The sequence below is a fragment of the Priceomyces carsonii genome, assembly GCF_900007245.1.
Source record: "Priceomyces carsonii strain CBS4050 genome assembly, scaffold: Debaryomyces_carsonii_scaffold_4, whole genome shotgun sequence".
Taxonomy (NCBI): domain Eukaryota; kingdom Fungi; phylum Ascomycota; class Pichiomycetes; order Serinales; family Debaryomycetaceae; genus Priceomyces; species Priceomyces carsonii.
In genome coordinates this window covers 129,655-143,971 of record NW_026946677.1, presented here as the reverse complement: position 1 = coordinate 143,971, position 14,317 = coordinate 129,655, and the positions used below count along the sequence as shown (strand labels likewise).

Here is a 14,317-nt window from a genome sequence, read left to right as displayed (position 1 = left end):
AATTTATACAACTTTCGCCATCAACCAAATGATGGTTATTATATCGTCATGAATATTAACTTAGAAAAGTTGATTGAGCCTGGACATGAGCAAGGGATACCTAGTCTGATACGTGCACCTTTTCAATACATAGAAAACATTCCAGGTAATAACGGAAATATCAGATCAAAGTTTTTGATAGCATTTAATGACTTGTATTATAAGATTCCTCACAAAGCTTTGTTAGCAAAAATTGAAGATATTATATCTATTTTTCATAATTCCTCGTTGCTTATTGATGATATCGAGGACTATTCAGATTACAGGAGAGGAGAACCAGCGGCACACACTAAATTCGGTATCCCTTTGACAATTAACTGTGGAAACTTGATGTACTTTGTAGCATTGCATAGAGCACAAGAAGATTTAACGAACATGTACATTGATCTTGAAGGCGGAAAAACTGAAGCTGAGATTGATAAACTCAAGTACGAAACACTGAGGCTTTTAATAGACGAAATGCTCAACTTACATCACGGTCAAGGTCTTGATATTTATTGGAGGGACCATTTGGTAGAGGAAGACTTGCCTCAAGTAGAGCAGTATTTACATATGATAAAAAATAAGACTGGAGGTTTATTTCGCTTGTCGGTTAAATTATTGCAGCAATTTTCCTTAGCCCCAAATGATCTAACTATCATTCGAATCACTAACTTGCTAGGAATAATATATCAAATCAGGGATGACTATTTAAATCTAATTGATGACAATTACTCTCATATGAAAGGTGTCACTGGTGAAGATTTGATAGAAGGAAAACTATCTTTACCTATTTTACATTGTCTACAAACTACAGTCAATTCCCCCGTTCATAAACTATTATACGATTTGAGGACAAGTGAAGCCAGAAAAGCTCAACCTGATCTAATCAAAGCTGCCATTTCTTTCATGAGAACAGAATCTCAGTCATTGATGTATTCACATGATTTAATGAAACAGTATGAATTGAGAGCCAAAGATATGATTTTGAGTGTATCCCCCACTGATGGTATACAGTTAACAAGAATATTGGAGTGGTTGTGTAATATATAGTCTTGCAACGCTAATAAAGTATGTGATCTAAACTATGTTTTATGAGATGCGTTTAAAAGTTTTCACGTGAGCAACATTTAACAGTACTTTTTTTTATCTGTTTTTTCAGCTACACTAGTAAAAAATACTTAGATACATAAATCATAGCATGCTCTATCTTATTGGCCTAGGCTTGTCTTACGAGACTGATATTTCAGTTCGTGGCCTTAATGCTGTAAAAAAATGTAAAAGAGTATACTTGGAAGCTTATACTTCTATTCTTATGGCAGCGGATAAGGCATCTTTAGAGAAATTCTATGGTAGAGAAGTAATTTTAGCTGACAGAGAGTTGGTTGAAACAGGTTCAGATGAAATATTGAAGGGGGCAAAAGAAGATGATGTTGCATTTTTAGTTGTAGGAGATCCATTTGGAGCTACTACTCACACAGATTTAGTTATCAGGGCAAGAGAATTGGGTATTCAGGTTGAAAATATTCATAACGCATCAATAATGAATGCTGTAGGAGCATGTGGTCTCCAGTTATATCAATTTGGTCAAACTGTATCTTTGGTATTCTTTACTGATACTTGGAAGCCTGACTCTTTTTACGATAAGATAATGGAAAATCGAAAAATCGGTTTACATACTCTTTTGTTATTGGACATAAAAGTAAAGGAGCAAAGTATAGAGAACATGGCTAGAGGAAGATTGATATATGAACCCCCTAGATATATGAGCATTAGCACAGCAGCTCAACAATTGCTTGAAATTGAGGAAATTAGACAAGAAAAGGCTTATACCCCTGAGACACCGTGTGTAGCGATATCGAGATTAGGGTCACCTACACAATCTTTCAAAGCGGGAACCTTGAACCAATTGGCTAATTATGATTCTGGAGAACCGTTGCATACTATGGTCATGTTAGGAAGGCAAGTTCATGAGCTAGAGTTGGAGTACTTGTATCAGTACACGGACGAAAAAAATGGTTTTAAGACAATTGTTCAAAACGATCAAGAATATTTTAAACCACCGCCTTACGTTCCCCCTCCTGAAGAAGATATTTGAAAGAGATTGGAACTTCATTAATTCTAAATATATATTCTTATAGTCTTTATTCCTTCAATTATTCTTCTTCTTGTATATACTTGCAAGTTCAGGCAAGACGTTTTCGTTTATATCCCATATCATCCATTCATACCATCCATAATAGGCCGGAAAGATCGTCACAAGGTGCCACAAACTATGTGCATCTATCAAATCGAAAAAGACAGGGGGGAAGTCAAATATCTCTAGAGACATACCCACTGTCACAATGAAGCTTAACAACAATGGATATAAGGAATATAGCTTTGGTGATCGGGTATAAAACGAACTGAACAAGGTTTTATCTTTTGCATATTTTAGATGGTTCATACGGATAACTTTATCATCAGTCTCCCCTGACTCTGTTTGATAATACTTATAGTATAGCTGAAAGCAAAGGCAGTATAAGCAAACGTTTTGCAATATTCCACAAAGAATGTTTGCTCTCATATTGTATGTATACAGCCAGTCTGTCAACAATCTGTATATGTGTCCACAATAAGCTAGCAAACATCCAAATGAATATGCATATTTCAAGATTCGTTTTTTTGGATGATACAAACGAAACAACCTTGAGCCAATTAGATGAAAACTCATCAAAACTACCAAACCTGCAAGAAAGTAATCTAATCTCTCTGTAATCAATACATCCCTGATATGGAAGATCGTAGAGCATGTCCAAGCTAGTATTGTAATAAATGAAGTTAATAAAACATTAGTATACTGGCACCTAAATTTCCCATCTAATGAAATCGTCTCTTTGAGCAACTTTTTTATACCAATGCAATGAACTAGCAAATTGCCACACGAAAATATGGTAGATGCTAGCTCTTGAATGCCTAAGACCCTGATGAATGGCCATTTCCCGTGAAACTGAAGAACCTCTTCACCAGCATCCTTCCTTTCACTGGTTACTTTTCTCTGACACTGATAATCACAATCATCCGCACAACTCCATTGAAGCAACCGAAGGTATAACAGAGGCGGACCATTGAACTTCCAATCAGGATTAAATCCTCCTATCATTGCGTAGATGGCAGGACTCTGGAAACACACAATTTCTTCACATTGAAACTTGCAAGCATCAAACTCTTCTAAATCATCACCAGGAGATGCAGAAGAAAATTTCAAAAAAAAAGCAATGATGAGAAGAAATGCTGCACTTGGGATTAGTTTCATCGTCTCAAGCCTATGTCTCTTGTTTCTATGTCTAAATTGCAGCAAGATTCGAAGAGAAAGATCATACTGCACGAGCACCTCAGCATGGCTTTTTCAGGCGTGCATATACTCGACTATAGGATCAGGATTTAATGTCAATTAAAAGCTAAAGGAAAACCGTAATAGACAGTCTTTGAAAGCCGACATCATATATTCTCCAGTCTCGGAAATTTTAGCCTCTCTTTTCCGATGTTGGCTTACAATTCTTCCTGTTTTCTTACTTCTGGTTATCTTGTCGGAATTTTGTCGGAATCTTATCTACTTTAGGATATTGGTGATTGGTGGTTATATGCAGTAATGCTAACTTATCTATATAGAACCAGGGATGTCTATCTAACGACTCAGAAAGTATGTTTTTGTCAGACACCTGGACATAATAAAGAAAAAGTATGAGCACTACTAGAACATCAGAACCAGTTAGATTGGATCTTAGGCCAGAGACGTCTAGATCTTATGAAGTCGGCACAAGAGGTGCCCACAACCTTGCGCATGGTTTAAGTCACCCTTTTACTTTACCAAAGTTTCAAGATAAAACTGAAGAAAGAAAATGGATCAAACAGCATGTTGCAGGTGCATTTAGGGTATTTGCTAGAAAAGGTTATACTGAAGGCTCAGCTGGACATATCTCAGTAAGGGATCCTATTGATCAAAATACTTTTTGGATTAACCCGCTCGCCAAACATTTCGGGTTAATAAAGGCTAGCGACCTTGTACACGTAGATGAAAAAGGAAACATATTGCCAGATGGTAACCAAGCAGCTGTCAACTCGGCTGGCTTTGCTATTCATTCAGCCTTACATAAGGCACGTCCTGATGTCAATGCCGCTTGTCATGCCCATTCTGTACATGGGAAAGCATATTCTGCGTTAGGGAAGCCGCTTGACATGATAAACCAGGACGTGTGTATTTTCTACAAGAGCCATGCCGTCTATGAGGATTTTGGGGGTGTAGCAATTGAGGCTGAAGAGGGCCGCCAAATTGCCAAAGCCATTGGAAACGGAAAAGGTGCAATATTACAAAACCACGGATTGATTACCGTAGGTAGTACTGTTGACGAAGCTGCTTACTTGTTCACACTACTTGAAAGAAGCTGCGAGGTCCAATTAATGGCAAATGCAGCTTTGAGAGAGGGCGAGTCATTAAAGATTGTTGGAGATGAAGAAGCCGCTTATACTGAACATCAGACTGGCGATCCTGAATCTCTTTATGCTGAGTTCCAGCCAGATTTGGAAATGGAACTTTACTTGAATGATAATTTTATGTTGTAGACATATATATATCGATAATGTAAAAATGTATGCTTTTTCCTTTAATTAGAAGTATAGGATTCTTCTCACAATAATCGAAGAGAATGGTGCAACAAGACAATTTTGCAGTTGAACAGTTCATGGATCAGTATGAGCATAGTATTAAGTTCAATATGGGTGAAACTTGTTGTAACTCATTGTCTGTAAATGAAGTTATTGACTTGGCATCAGAAAATGGGGCAAATGGGTCTCAATTAAAAAGAGGGATTATAGACTCACTTTTTTCAAAGAGGTTGACCTATGGAAACATTAGTGGCTCTGAAGATCTTAAGCATGAAATTGCAAGATTATATAATACCAACAACGATGGTAGTTTGCTAATTGGGCCTAAAAATATTGTAATTACTAATGGTGCAATCGGTGCAAATTTCTTAACATTTTATACCATTGTTGATAGAAATGACCATATAATTGTCGTTGATCCCTCATATCAACAGCTTTCGTCTGTTCCTGGTGTATTTACTTCAAAGAGAACTGATGTTGACCTACTTAGATTAAACTTCGAAGATGACTATTTACCAAACTTGGACAATTTGAGACTGCTAGTTAAACCAGGAAAAACGAAGTTGGTCGTTATTAATAACCCCAACAATCCTACTGGTGCTGTTTGGGGAGATGATGTTATGAAAGAAGTTGTGTCTATTTGTGAAGAACATGATATCTACTTGTTATGCGACGAGGTTTATAGACCCTTATTCCATTCTGTTACAATGCCACCTTCATCGGTGATCAACTTTGGTTACGAAAAGTGTATTCTGACATCTTCTATGTCAAAGGCATTTTCCTTAGCTGGTTTGAGGCTAGGCTGGATTGTGAGTCGAGACAAATCGTTCATTGAAGGCGCAATGGCCAAGAGGGACTATAATACCATCTCAATTTCAGTCGTTGATGATGAACTCGCAACTTTTGCTCTCAAAAATCATGATACTATCCTCAAGAGAAATTATGAACTTTGTCGAAACAATTTGAAGCTTCTTGAAAACTTTATCGATTCTTCGAAAGGTTTAATTGAGTGGGTTAAGCCTCGGGGAGGAAGTACCGCGTTCGTGAAAGTAACGATACCAGGCATCAATACCTACGAAATGTGCTGCGAGTTGGCCGATGATTATCAATGTCTTGTAGTTCCTGGAGAAGTGTTCGGCAAAGATAAATCGGGTTTCTTAAGAATTGGTTTCGGAAATAGTCAGGATGATTTGAAAGGTGGTTTGAGTGTTTTGAAAAAATACTTACAAGATAAAGAATTTTGGCCATAACCTTTTTTAGGATATGGTCAGATTCAGCTACATCATACCAATTACTGTAGATAAACACCTTGAGTGCTTCCTAAAACTACAAATACATTATATATTATACTAGAGCGCAAGAGAATTACTATCATTGTTAAAACGAAATTTAAAAGTTCCAATTAATGTTACTGGGTCTTTCGACCCAAAAGCTGTAAATACGTTACAGTGCTTATCCGAATTTCTTAACGTGCGCTAACTTCTTTGTGTTGTGTTCCAGCCCAATCTCAGTATTTCATCGCTACCGAAGGTTCTATCTCCCCATGGGCTTTTGGGCTAGTTTCTTGTGATAATGTCAGGACAAATGAATTTTTCAATGACGAACCCTTCAGAACCCGAGGCTTACCGCGTGGTTTCTACATCTTAGGGAATGTCTAGTGGTTGAGTAAACATGGGATTCAGAAGATACTGTGCATCCAAGTAGAATATACTCCGAGGTTCCCCGCGAAGACTGTGACATTTTGCGGTTGAATGTGCCTACGATGAGAATCACAAGAACGTCAAAAAATTAATCTAATCGCCTATATATCAGAAGCCATGCCCTTAATGAGATTTCAAAAGTTTATTAGTTTACTTTCATCCTTGACCATTTAAAAGTTGAATTCCAATAATTAAATATAATAAACTTAAATATGGTGTCTGTTAGAGGTACAGTGACTACGTCTGAACCACCTAATCCAGCCAAGTTGATTCAACTTGAGCGCGATAGGGCTACTTTTGACCCAGAGCTAATGAATTACTTTTTGGAAGGATCTAAAGAATTTTCCGAGGAGGCTAAAGAATTCATGCAAAGAATGGAAAGGGATCCGATTATGTCGGCTAATCCAAATTATTATGATTTAACTAAAGAGCAGCAAAGAGAGTTAACTGCTCTCAAAATCAACAGATTGTCTAGATACATTGAGATCGAGACATTTGATAAGTTTGAGAGAAGTATGTCATTGATCTCTGTTTTCGATCCTCAGCTCCATACGAGGATTGGGGTCCATTTGGGGCTTTTCCTTGGTTGTATTAGGGGTAATGGAACATTGGAGCAGCTCAGCTTCTGGGCCTTGAAAAAGGAGACGGCTTTTATTAAAAACATTTACGGATGTTTTGCGATGACTGAAATAGCCCATGGTTCCAATGTTGCAGGGTTAGAAACAACGGCTACTTTCGATCAGCAAGAAGACCAATTCGTTATAAATACGCCTCATATCGGAGCCACCAAGTGGTGGATCGGTGGAGCTGCCCACTCTGCTACACACGCAACAGTTTACGCCAGATTGATTGTTTCTGGAAAAGATTATGGTGTCAAGACCTTTGTGGTCGCCTTAAGAGATAGCAACCACGATTTGATGCCAGGTGTGAGTATTGGTGATATTGGTGCAAAGATGGGTAGAGATGGTATCGATAATGGATGGATTCAATTTAGTAATGTGAGGATTCCAAGGTACAATATGTTACAAAAGTACTGTAAAGTATCCGCTGAAGGTGATGTGATAGAGCCACCCAACAATCAATTGTCTTATTCTGCGTTGCTCGGTGGTAGAGTCATTATGGTTAAAGATGCATTCAGATGGTCTTCAAGGGTTCTTACCATCGCATTGAGGTATGCGGTAGGCAGAAAGCAATTTAAGTCCTCCAAGGCAGGTGAAAACGAAAGTGAGACACAATTAATTGATTATCCATTGCACCAACGTCGTTTGATCCCGCTATTGGCGTTGACTTATGCATTCTCTAATGGTGCTAATGTCTTGGCAGAGCTTTCCTCTACTACTATGGATGAATTGGATGATGCGGTCGCTAATGAGGACAAAGAAGGTGTTGACAGAGGGATTGAAGCCATGAAATCTTTATTTGTTGCATCTGGCTCCTTGAAATCTACCTGTACGTGGTTAACCTTAAATACCATTGACCAATGTAGGCAATCATGTGGTGGTCATGGTTATTCTTCTTACTCAGGATTTGGTAAGGCCTACAATGATTTTGCTGTTCAATGCACTTGGGAAGGTGATAATAACATATTGGGTATGTCTATTGGTAAACAATTGGTGAAGAACATTTCATCGGTGCTTAAGGATGGTGTCAAGTCTACTGGTATACTTGAATTTTTGTCCGACTCTAAAAAGTACTTGAACAAGGACATTATATTGAAGCCAGAGGATTTGAATAATCCGAGAAAAATATTGTTTGCTGTTGAAGTGGCTATTGTTCGTGCTTCTGACCAAGCTTTAAAGACATTGGATGCGCAAGATCAGGATTGGGATTACATCGGCGCAGATCTTGTCCAATTATCAAAATTATTGGCTCATTTTTTCTTATTAAAGGCTTTCCTTGACAAGGTCGATACTATGAAAGAGAAAGAATTGGCTAGTGTTTTGGATAAGTTAGCTCAATTATATTGTGCCACAATAATTCTAGAAGGCTTTTCGGGTGTATTTTTGACGTTTTCTGTTGTTTCTACTGACACAATATCGATTTTAACTGCAGAGCACATTCCGAAATTATGCAAGGAACTTAGGCCACATGTAATTCCTTTGACTGATTCGTTTCATTTGACTGACATGATGATCAACTCATCCTTGGGGTCTTACGATGGCAACATTTATGAAAATTACTTCAAAATCGTCAAATCTATTAACCCTCCATTCAACTCCAAGGCTCCTTATTCTTCTTCTCTCCAAGCTATGTTGAACAGACCCTCTCTTGATGAAAGACAAAGGGATGAGCTTTCTGATGAAACTGCTGAAATCTTGTCTGGAGAGTAAAAAGATAATAGTATCATTTTAAATTATTCTATAAAAATATTCTAGATAGCTGCGAAATAGTTCCCATTAATTTTTTGTTAGTTTTTTAATGAAATATATGATCGCATATAAAAGCCTTGGTTGGATCTTCGAAAGTAGCTCTCAAATTGACAAGTCTCTCGACCAAGCTTGCTTGTTTCGTAGAACCTGAAATTGACCGCTAATGTCAAAGTTTTACTTGTGGCGACTTCTGTTTTAGGGCACTAAGTCTTCCCCAAATACTATTTCATTCTCCGCAAATATTCCGTAATCTAAATTTTTCGGGAATGTGATCTCTAAAGTGCATATGAAGAGTAACCACCTATTTAAGGGTAGTGGAAACATGATTGACAAAGAATTTTAGTTGGTATCTTCAAAATTAATCCAAAGACGATGACTTTAGCAGAAGAAGGCTTTGAAGGTTCTGAACTTTTCGATCTCATGAAAGAGATTGTCGATAGCGACGAAGAGCTTAAAAAAAAATCTCTCAAGACAGTTAATGCAATTGTGCTACTTACTCTTAAGAATAAGCAGGGAAAGACGAAGTCTTGGATTATGGACTTTAAAAAAGATGGCACTGTGGCCAAGGTTGATGGTTCTGCTCCGAAAACTGATATATCCTTAGCAATGGCAGACAAAGATTTTATCAAATTAGTTAATAACAAAGCGAATGCACAAAGACTATACATGAACGGCAAACTAAAGGTGAAAGGAAACTTGATGAAGGCGGCTTCAATTGAAACTTTCTTAAAGAAGGTTGACCCTAGAGCGAAGCTATAAAACATTCAGTATACGAACTTATTTTTTATATTGAAGAGTTTGTGTGTCCTCAGCTTATATGTACAAGTTCAATATTTAACTTTAATAAAATTATTCACTAAATACTTCTATTTACCAAAGGGGCAGAACAAAGAAACCTACGAGTAACTTTGTGGCATTAGCTTAAGCTGATCCAGCAGCCATCCGTGAGAGAAGAGGTTAAGTGTGATGACATTTTTGGAGGATAAATATTTGACAGATCTTGAGACTTCAAACTTGGGAACATTTGCGCAAGTCTGCAGATGATGTACGATGCTTCAGTCAAGGCAAATTGTTGGCCCAAACAGATTCTAGGGCCACCGTTGAATGGCAAATAAGCCCATCCTGGCTTCAAGTTCTTATCGCTCCATCTTTCTGGACGAAATACGCTAGCGTCTTTGCCGTAAAATTCTGGGTTCCGATGAGTAGAAGAGATGACATAGCCTATGACTCTACCTTTCTCAATAATAACTGGTGATAGACCATCAGGCCCTCCTCCTCTTGGTAATGTAGTATTCTTGGTAGCTACTCTGTAATTAATTGGAACACTAGGATACAATCTTAAAACCTCTTGTATAACCCATTTCAAATATTCACATTTTTTCAAAGATTCAAATGAGATTTCTTCTACTCTTGCAGAATCCCCTTTTCCAAAGTGACTGTACACATCTTCTTTAACTTTTTCCCAAATCGCTGGATTTCTAGCTAATTCAAACATTGTAAAGGACAACAATCCAGCTGTGGTATCTCTACCAGCTATCATAATGTTTAATAATTGATCTTGCAAAACCTGAGGATTTCTCGTCTCTTTAACCAATTCGTACAAGAAGACATATCCACCTTTGCTTCTTTCTTCAACTTCCTCGGGAGTCGCCGTTAGAGCCTTATGGACATAATATTTGGCAAAATCATGAACAACTTTATTATTTTCTTTAAACTTAGAGTTATTAAAGAGCCAATACCAATCCTGGGACCATGCTCGAGTGGCCAAATATGCCTGGGACGCTGTGAAGCTATCGAAAAATTTATCTCTACCTTCGAAATCAATTTCTGGGTACTCTCCTATTGATTCATCTTTCAAGCCGTGAATAGATGCACCAAAAAGAAACTCAGTGGAAGTATCAACTGTCAAAATAAAGAACAAATCCTGAATATCTAGCTTAAATCCATCGTGCTTTCTGATATGCTTGGCCAATGTCTGAAGATGAGCCTCTAGTGACTGAACATGTGCAACCTTCTCTCTACTAAAATTTGGTCTCAACATCGCTCTCGAATGTTTCCACCCTTCTCCATCCAAAGTGAAGATTCCATCTCCCAATAATGGCTTGAAATGGGCATTTCGAAAGCCAAGTACAAAGTCGTTGAATTGAGTAGCCAAAACAGCCTTTATGTTCTCCGGATCCAGAGTGACAAAAAGCTCGGAACCACCAATAACAATCCTGAAGTTTTTCCCAGCTTCCTCAAATAATTTCCAGACAACTTGCAATAATGTTCCATTTCTTTTAGCGTTTAACATCATAATTGGATTCCTACTGAAAAACCAGCCGCTTCCAGGTATATAATTGGCTTGATAAGCATTGAATTTTCTCTTCAAATAATATATCTTAACATTGTAATATACAATATATATTACGAAGCATCCAAGTAGCGTGATGAACCAGTTCTCATACAAACTTTTTAAATGAGATTCTTTTTGCATCATGTAGTATAATTATGTTAACTGACCAAAGCTAAGTGAGATTGAGTAATATGATCAAGAGTGAAAAAAGTTGAAGATTGATAAATGAGACCTTCGAAAAGGTACTGATATATATAATAGCTTTTCACATGAAATAGGAATTAGGAATTAGGTGTGTGGATGTTCGCTTAGTTAAACTTTACGCTTTAAATAAACACTTGTTTGCAACTAATTTTAGCAGTCGATGTGGTTCGTCGGGTACAATCCTTAGTATTATAAATTAGTGTTCTTGTTTGACAGCTGATACCAGATCTTATGTTTGTACTCATAGCCTTACTTCATTTTTAGTACGGTGACAGATATGTGTTCCCCTTCATGTTCTAAATTGCAATCGACACACTTTGGGAGAGGTACGTCGGACTTTCTTAACGTGCATTGAGTGTATTGTGAGCACGGTTATCACTATTTCTGGTCTTTTAGGGTGAACTCTGGTGCCTTCAGCACATGCTATTTCGCGTCATGTCTGCTGTCACAAGAAAATTCTGCTCCCTGGGACCCCACCAATCGACCGGTGGAGAACGATACTTTATACAGGAATTTGTTGAAACGTGATATATCTCAATGAATCATATGAAAGTGAGACATTGATCTGTGGGGTCAGTACAATTCGTTCCGCCAATAGAAATGTCACCATACAAAGCATATGGTAAAAGCAGGGGAGAAATATATGGTTCAAAGGGAGTATAACATTTGAGCTATATTATCAATTTATAAAAGCGTATGTACACCTGAATAGATTTACAAATAAAGTCTTCTCACTATCGGGTCCAAATTTTATTTTTCATCAGTAAAGGATCGAACAAGACTAAAATAGCATCAACGTTTTTCGTTTAAGGTAGTCAGCGTTGATTTATTCTACAAACTTAGCATAACTTAACATTCAATATAAAATGACTGCTGAGATTGATTACTTGAAGAGGGCATGGGACTACTCAGAAGATGATGAGATCGCTTTAAAACAAATTTACGCTTATTTATTTTCATATTTTGGGTTTACCGACCACAAAGACAAAGACATCGTCAAGGCAAGTAATTTTGTTGGTTCTGACCATTCTTCGAAACCATTTTTGAGCTCAGAGAAAGCCACTGGGTCAAGTATTAGTTTTTCTAGCGATGAAGAGACGAAGGTCAACTTATCTGCCTCTGATGATATTAAATCTCGCTTCAAAACACTAGGAGGTTACGAGGGAGTGTTAGAGCAAGCCCATAAAGGGAAATCTAAAAAGCATCACAAACATTTCCATACACATAATCACCATCACAAAGCTTTGCAAAAGCACGATCCCAGCGACCTTTTCATATCTTTCATTTTGTTTCCTAGAAATGAAAATTTTGATATCATTATAAAGCGATTTTTTGTTGCAAGAAAAAAGAAAGTGGATGATGTTTTGGAAATGATGGCGAAAAATTTGGATTGGAGAATTAATTCCCATCAAGTAGATCGATGGGTAAATGGTGGAGATGCTGAAGTATTCTTTAAAGGTAACAGTCCTCAATTCATTGATGCTTTCAAGATCAACCAAGCGTTCCTTCGTGGAAGAGACAAAATTGGTCGTCCTATTGTTGTTATTCATGTCAAGGATCACCTAGGTAAAAATTGCCCCGAAAGAGAGTTTGAGAAATTTATCTGTATTCTTATCGAATGGACAAGATTCAATTTATCTTCTTTACAGGAAGGCGTTGACAAAGCTTGTCTTCTTTTTGATATGACCGGTTTTAGTTTGAAAAATGCTGACTTCGCTGCCATCAAATTCTTAGCTACTGCATTTGAAGCCAATTATCCTGAATGTTTGGGTGCAATCTGGATTCACAGTGCTCCTTGGGTTTTTAATGCTGTCTGGAAAGTTATCAGGGGTTGGTTAGATCCAGTTGTTGCACTGAAGATCCACTTTACCAAGACGGCAGAAGATTTGGAGGCCTTCGTATCTAGGGAGTACATTCCTAAAAGTCTTGGTGGTGATGACGAGTTTAACATGAAGTACAAGAACCCTACTCATGAAGATAACGAAAAACCAAAAGACGAAAGATACAAAGAATTAATTGAAGAAAGAGATGACTTAATCATAAGTTTCTTCGAAACCACGAACAGGTGGTTGCAAGCCAAATCAGTAGCAGAATCTGACAAATATTTGCAGAACCGGCTCATCTTAAGCGTCAAGTTGGCGCAAAACTATATCGAGCTCGATCCTTACATTAGGAAGAGAAGCATCTTTGAACGTATTGGCGAAATGAAGGAAATTGGGTATTAATTAGGTAATATGCGACTATACGTATATAGATTTCTCAATATGTTCTTAATATTTATAAGATCGTGGTTATTTACAATTGACCAAATTTTTACAGAGGCTAGTCAATAGACATTCCACCATTTGGATTGCGAGTTGAATTGTCCTCAGGTGTATGTATCTCTTGATTCGTCATAGAACTCTACGTACTTTCCCAGTTCTATGATACAATATTAGCAACAATGAAAATAAAAATTTTTTTGAAAAGTTCACTTGAAGATTGACGGAGTGAACATTGGAACAAAAAAGATATGAGAAATGAAGAACGGATGTAGTCCAATAATGATTTCAAAAATTTTTGATCAGAACCATCTATACTTCACAACTCCGATATAATATCTCTAACGCTTTTTAAGCCATTGCACTCTTGCATATAAGAAATGTTTGGTTGATTATATACAGGCATAAAGGGTTTCTAATAGCATTTCAATATTTAAGGGTTTCAACACGTTAGTTTTTCGTCACCTGCAACTAACAAAAGATCCCCCCTCATTTTCTCCTTAGACCATGTCCTTCCCCTGCATGTTTGAGCTGGAATATGTGGTCTGAAGTAGGAATACAAATACACTATCATGTGATATTTAGCAAGCTGCACTTCAAGTTACTAAAATGCGATATTTGTAACTGTATCAGGATATTTTCTACTCCACAAAATGCCAAATAGCTAAAGAAAGGTAAAAGCACTATTAGTTAGCCCTTTATGGTATTTTATGGTCATTGGTCCTTGGTCCTTAATTAAACCAGACAAGGATACATAGAATAGTTAATAGAACACACATGGTGTCT

General features: G+C 37.3%; 9 protein-coding genes across 9 annotated transcripts; 7 read left to right on the top strand and 2 right to left on the bottom strand.

The window, feature by feature from the left end:
* Positions 1–48: 48 nt before the first annotated feature.
* BTS1 (farnesyltranstransferase) lies at positions 49–1,071 on the top strand (the record flags this gene model as incomplete). The annotated part of the gene is made up of 1 exon (XM_062953493.1): positions 49–1,071. The coding sequence occupies one exon, from the start codon at positions 49–51 to the stop codon at positions 1,069–1,071; it is 1,023 nt and encodes a 340-aa protein (XP_062810290.1).
* Positions 1,072–1,219: 148 nt separating this feature from the next.
* Positions 1,220–2,116, top strand: PRCAT00003552001 (diphthine methyl ester synthase; the record flags this gene model as incomplete). Its single annotated transcript, XM_062953492.1, has 1 exon — positions 1,220–2,116. One exon carries the CDS (start codon positions 1,220–1,222, stop codon positions 2,114–2,116), a length of 897 nt encoding a protein of 298 aa, XP_062810289.1.
* Positions 2,117–2,170: 54 nt separating this feature from the next.
* Positions 2,171–3,313, bottom strand: PRCAT00003551001 (uncharacterized protein; the record flags this gene model as incomplete). Its single annotated transcript, XM_062953491.1, has 1 exon — positions 2,171–3,313. One exon carries the CDS (start codon positions 3,311–3,313, stop codon positions 2,171–2,173), a length of 1,143 nt encoding a protein of 380 aa, XP_062810288.1.
* A 428-nt stretch (positions 3,314–3,741) lies between these two features.
* Positions 3,742–4,620, top strand: PRCAT00003550001 (uncharacterized protein; the record flags this gene model as incomplete). Its single annotated transcript, XM_062953490.1, has 1 exon — positions 3,742–4,620. The coding sequence occupies one exon, from the start codon at positions 3,742–3,744 to the stop codon at positions 4,618–4,620; it is 879 nt and encodes a 292-aa protein (XP_062810287.1).
* Positions 4,621–4,703: 83 nt separating this feature from the next.
* On the top strand, positions 4,704–5,912 carry PRCAT00003549001 (uncharacterized protein; the record flags this gene model as incomplete). The annotated part of the gene is made up of 1 exon (XM_062953489.1): positions 4,704–5,912. The coding sequence occupies one exon, from the start codon at positions 4,704–4,706 to the stop codon at positions 5,910–5,912; it is 1,209 nt and encodes a 402-aa protein (XP_062810286.1).
* A 662-nt stretch (positions 5,913–6,574) lies between these two features.
* Positions 6,575–8,692, top strand: PRCAT00003548001 (uncharacterized protein; the record flags this gene model as incomplete). Its single annotated transcript, XM_062953487.1, has 1 exon — positions 6,575–8,692. One exon carries the CDS (start codon positions 6,575–6,577, stop codon positions 8,690–8,692), a length of 2,118 nt encoding a protein of 705 aa, XP_062810285.1.
* Positions 8,693–9,103: 411 nt separating this feature from the next.
* Positions 9,104–9,490, top strand: PRCAT00003547001 (SCP2 sterol-binding domain-containing protein; the record flags this gene model as incomplete). Its single annotated transcript, XM_062953486.1, has 1 exon — positions 9,104–9,490. One exon carries the CDS (start codon positions 9,104–9,106, stop codon positions 9,488–9,490), a length of 387 nt encoding a protein of 128 aa, XP_062810284.1.
* Positions 9,491–9,647: 157 nt separating this feature from the next.
* On the bottom strand, positions 9,648–11,210 carry PRCAT00003546001 (cytochrome P450; the record flags this gene model as incomplete). Its single annotated transcript, XM_062953485.1, has 1 exon — positions 9,648–11,210. The coding sequence occupies one exon, from the start codon at positions 11,208–11,210 to the stop codon at positions 9,648–9,650; it is 1,563 nt and encodes a 520-aa protein (XP_062810283.1).
* Positions 11,211–12,136: 926 nt separating this feature from the next.
* Positions 12,137–13,495, top strand: PRCAT00003545001 (CRAL-TRIO domain-containing protein; the record flags this gene model as incomplete). The annotated part of the gene is made up of 1 exon (XM_062953484.1): positions 12,137–13,495. One exon carries the CDS (start codon positions 12,137–12,139, stop codon positions 13,493–13,495), a length of 1,359 nt encoding a protein of 452 aa, XP_062810282.1.
* Positions 13,496–14,317: the final 822 nt, after the last annotated feature.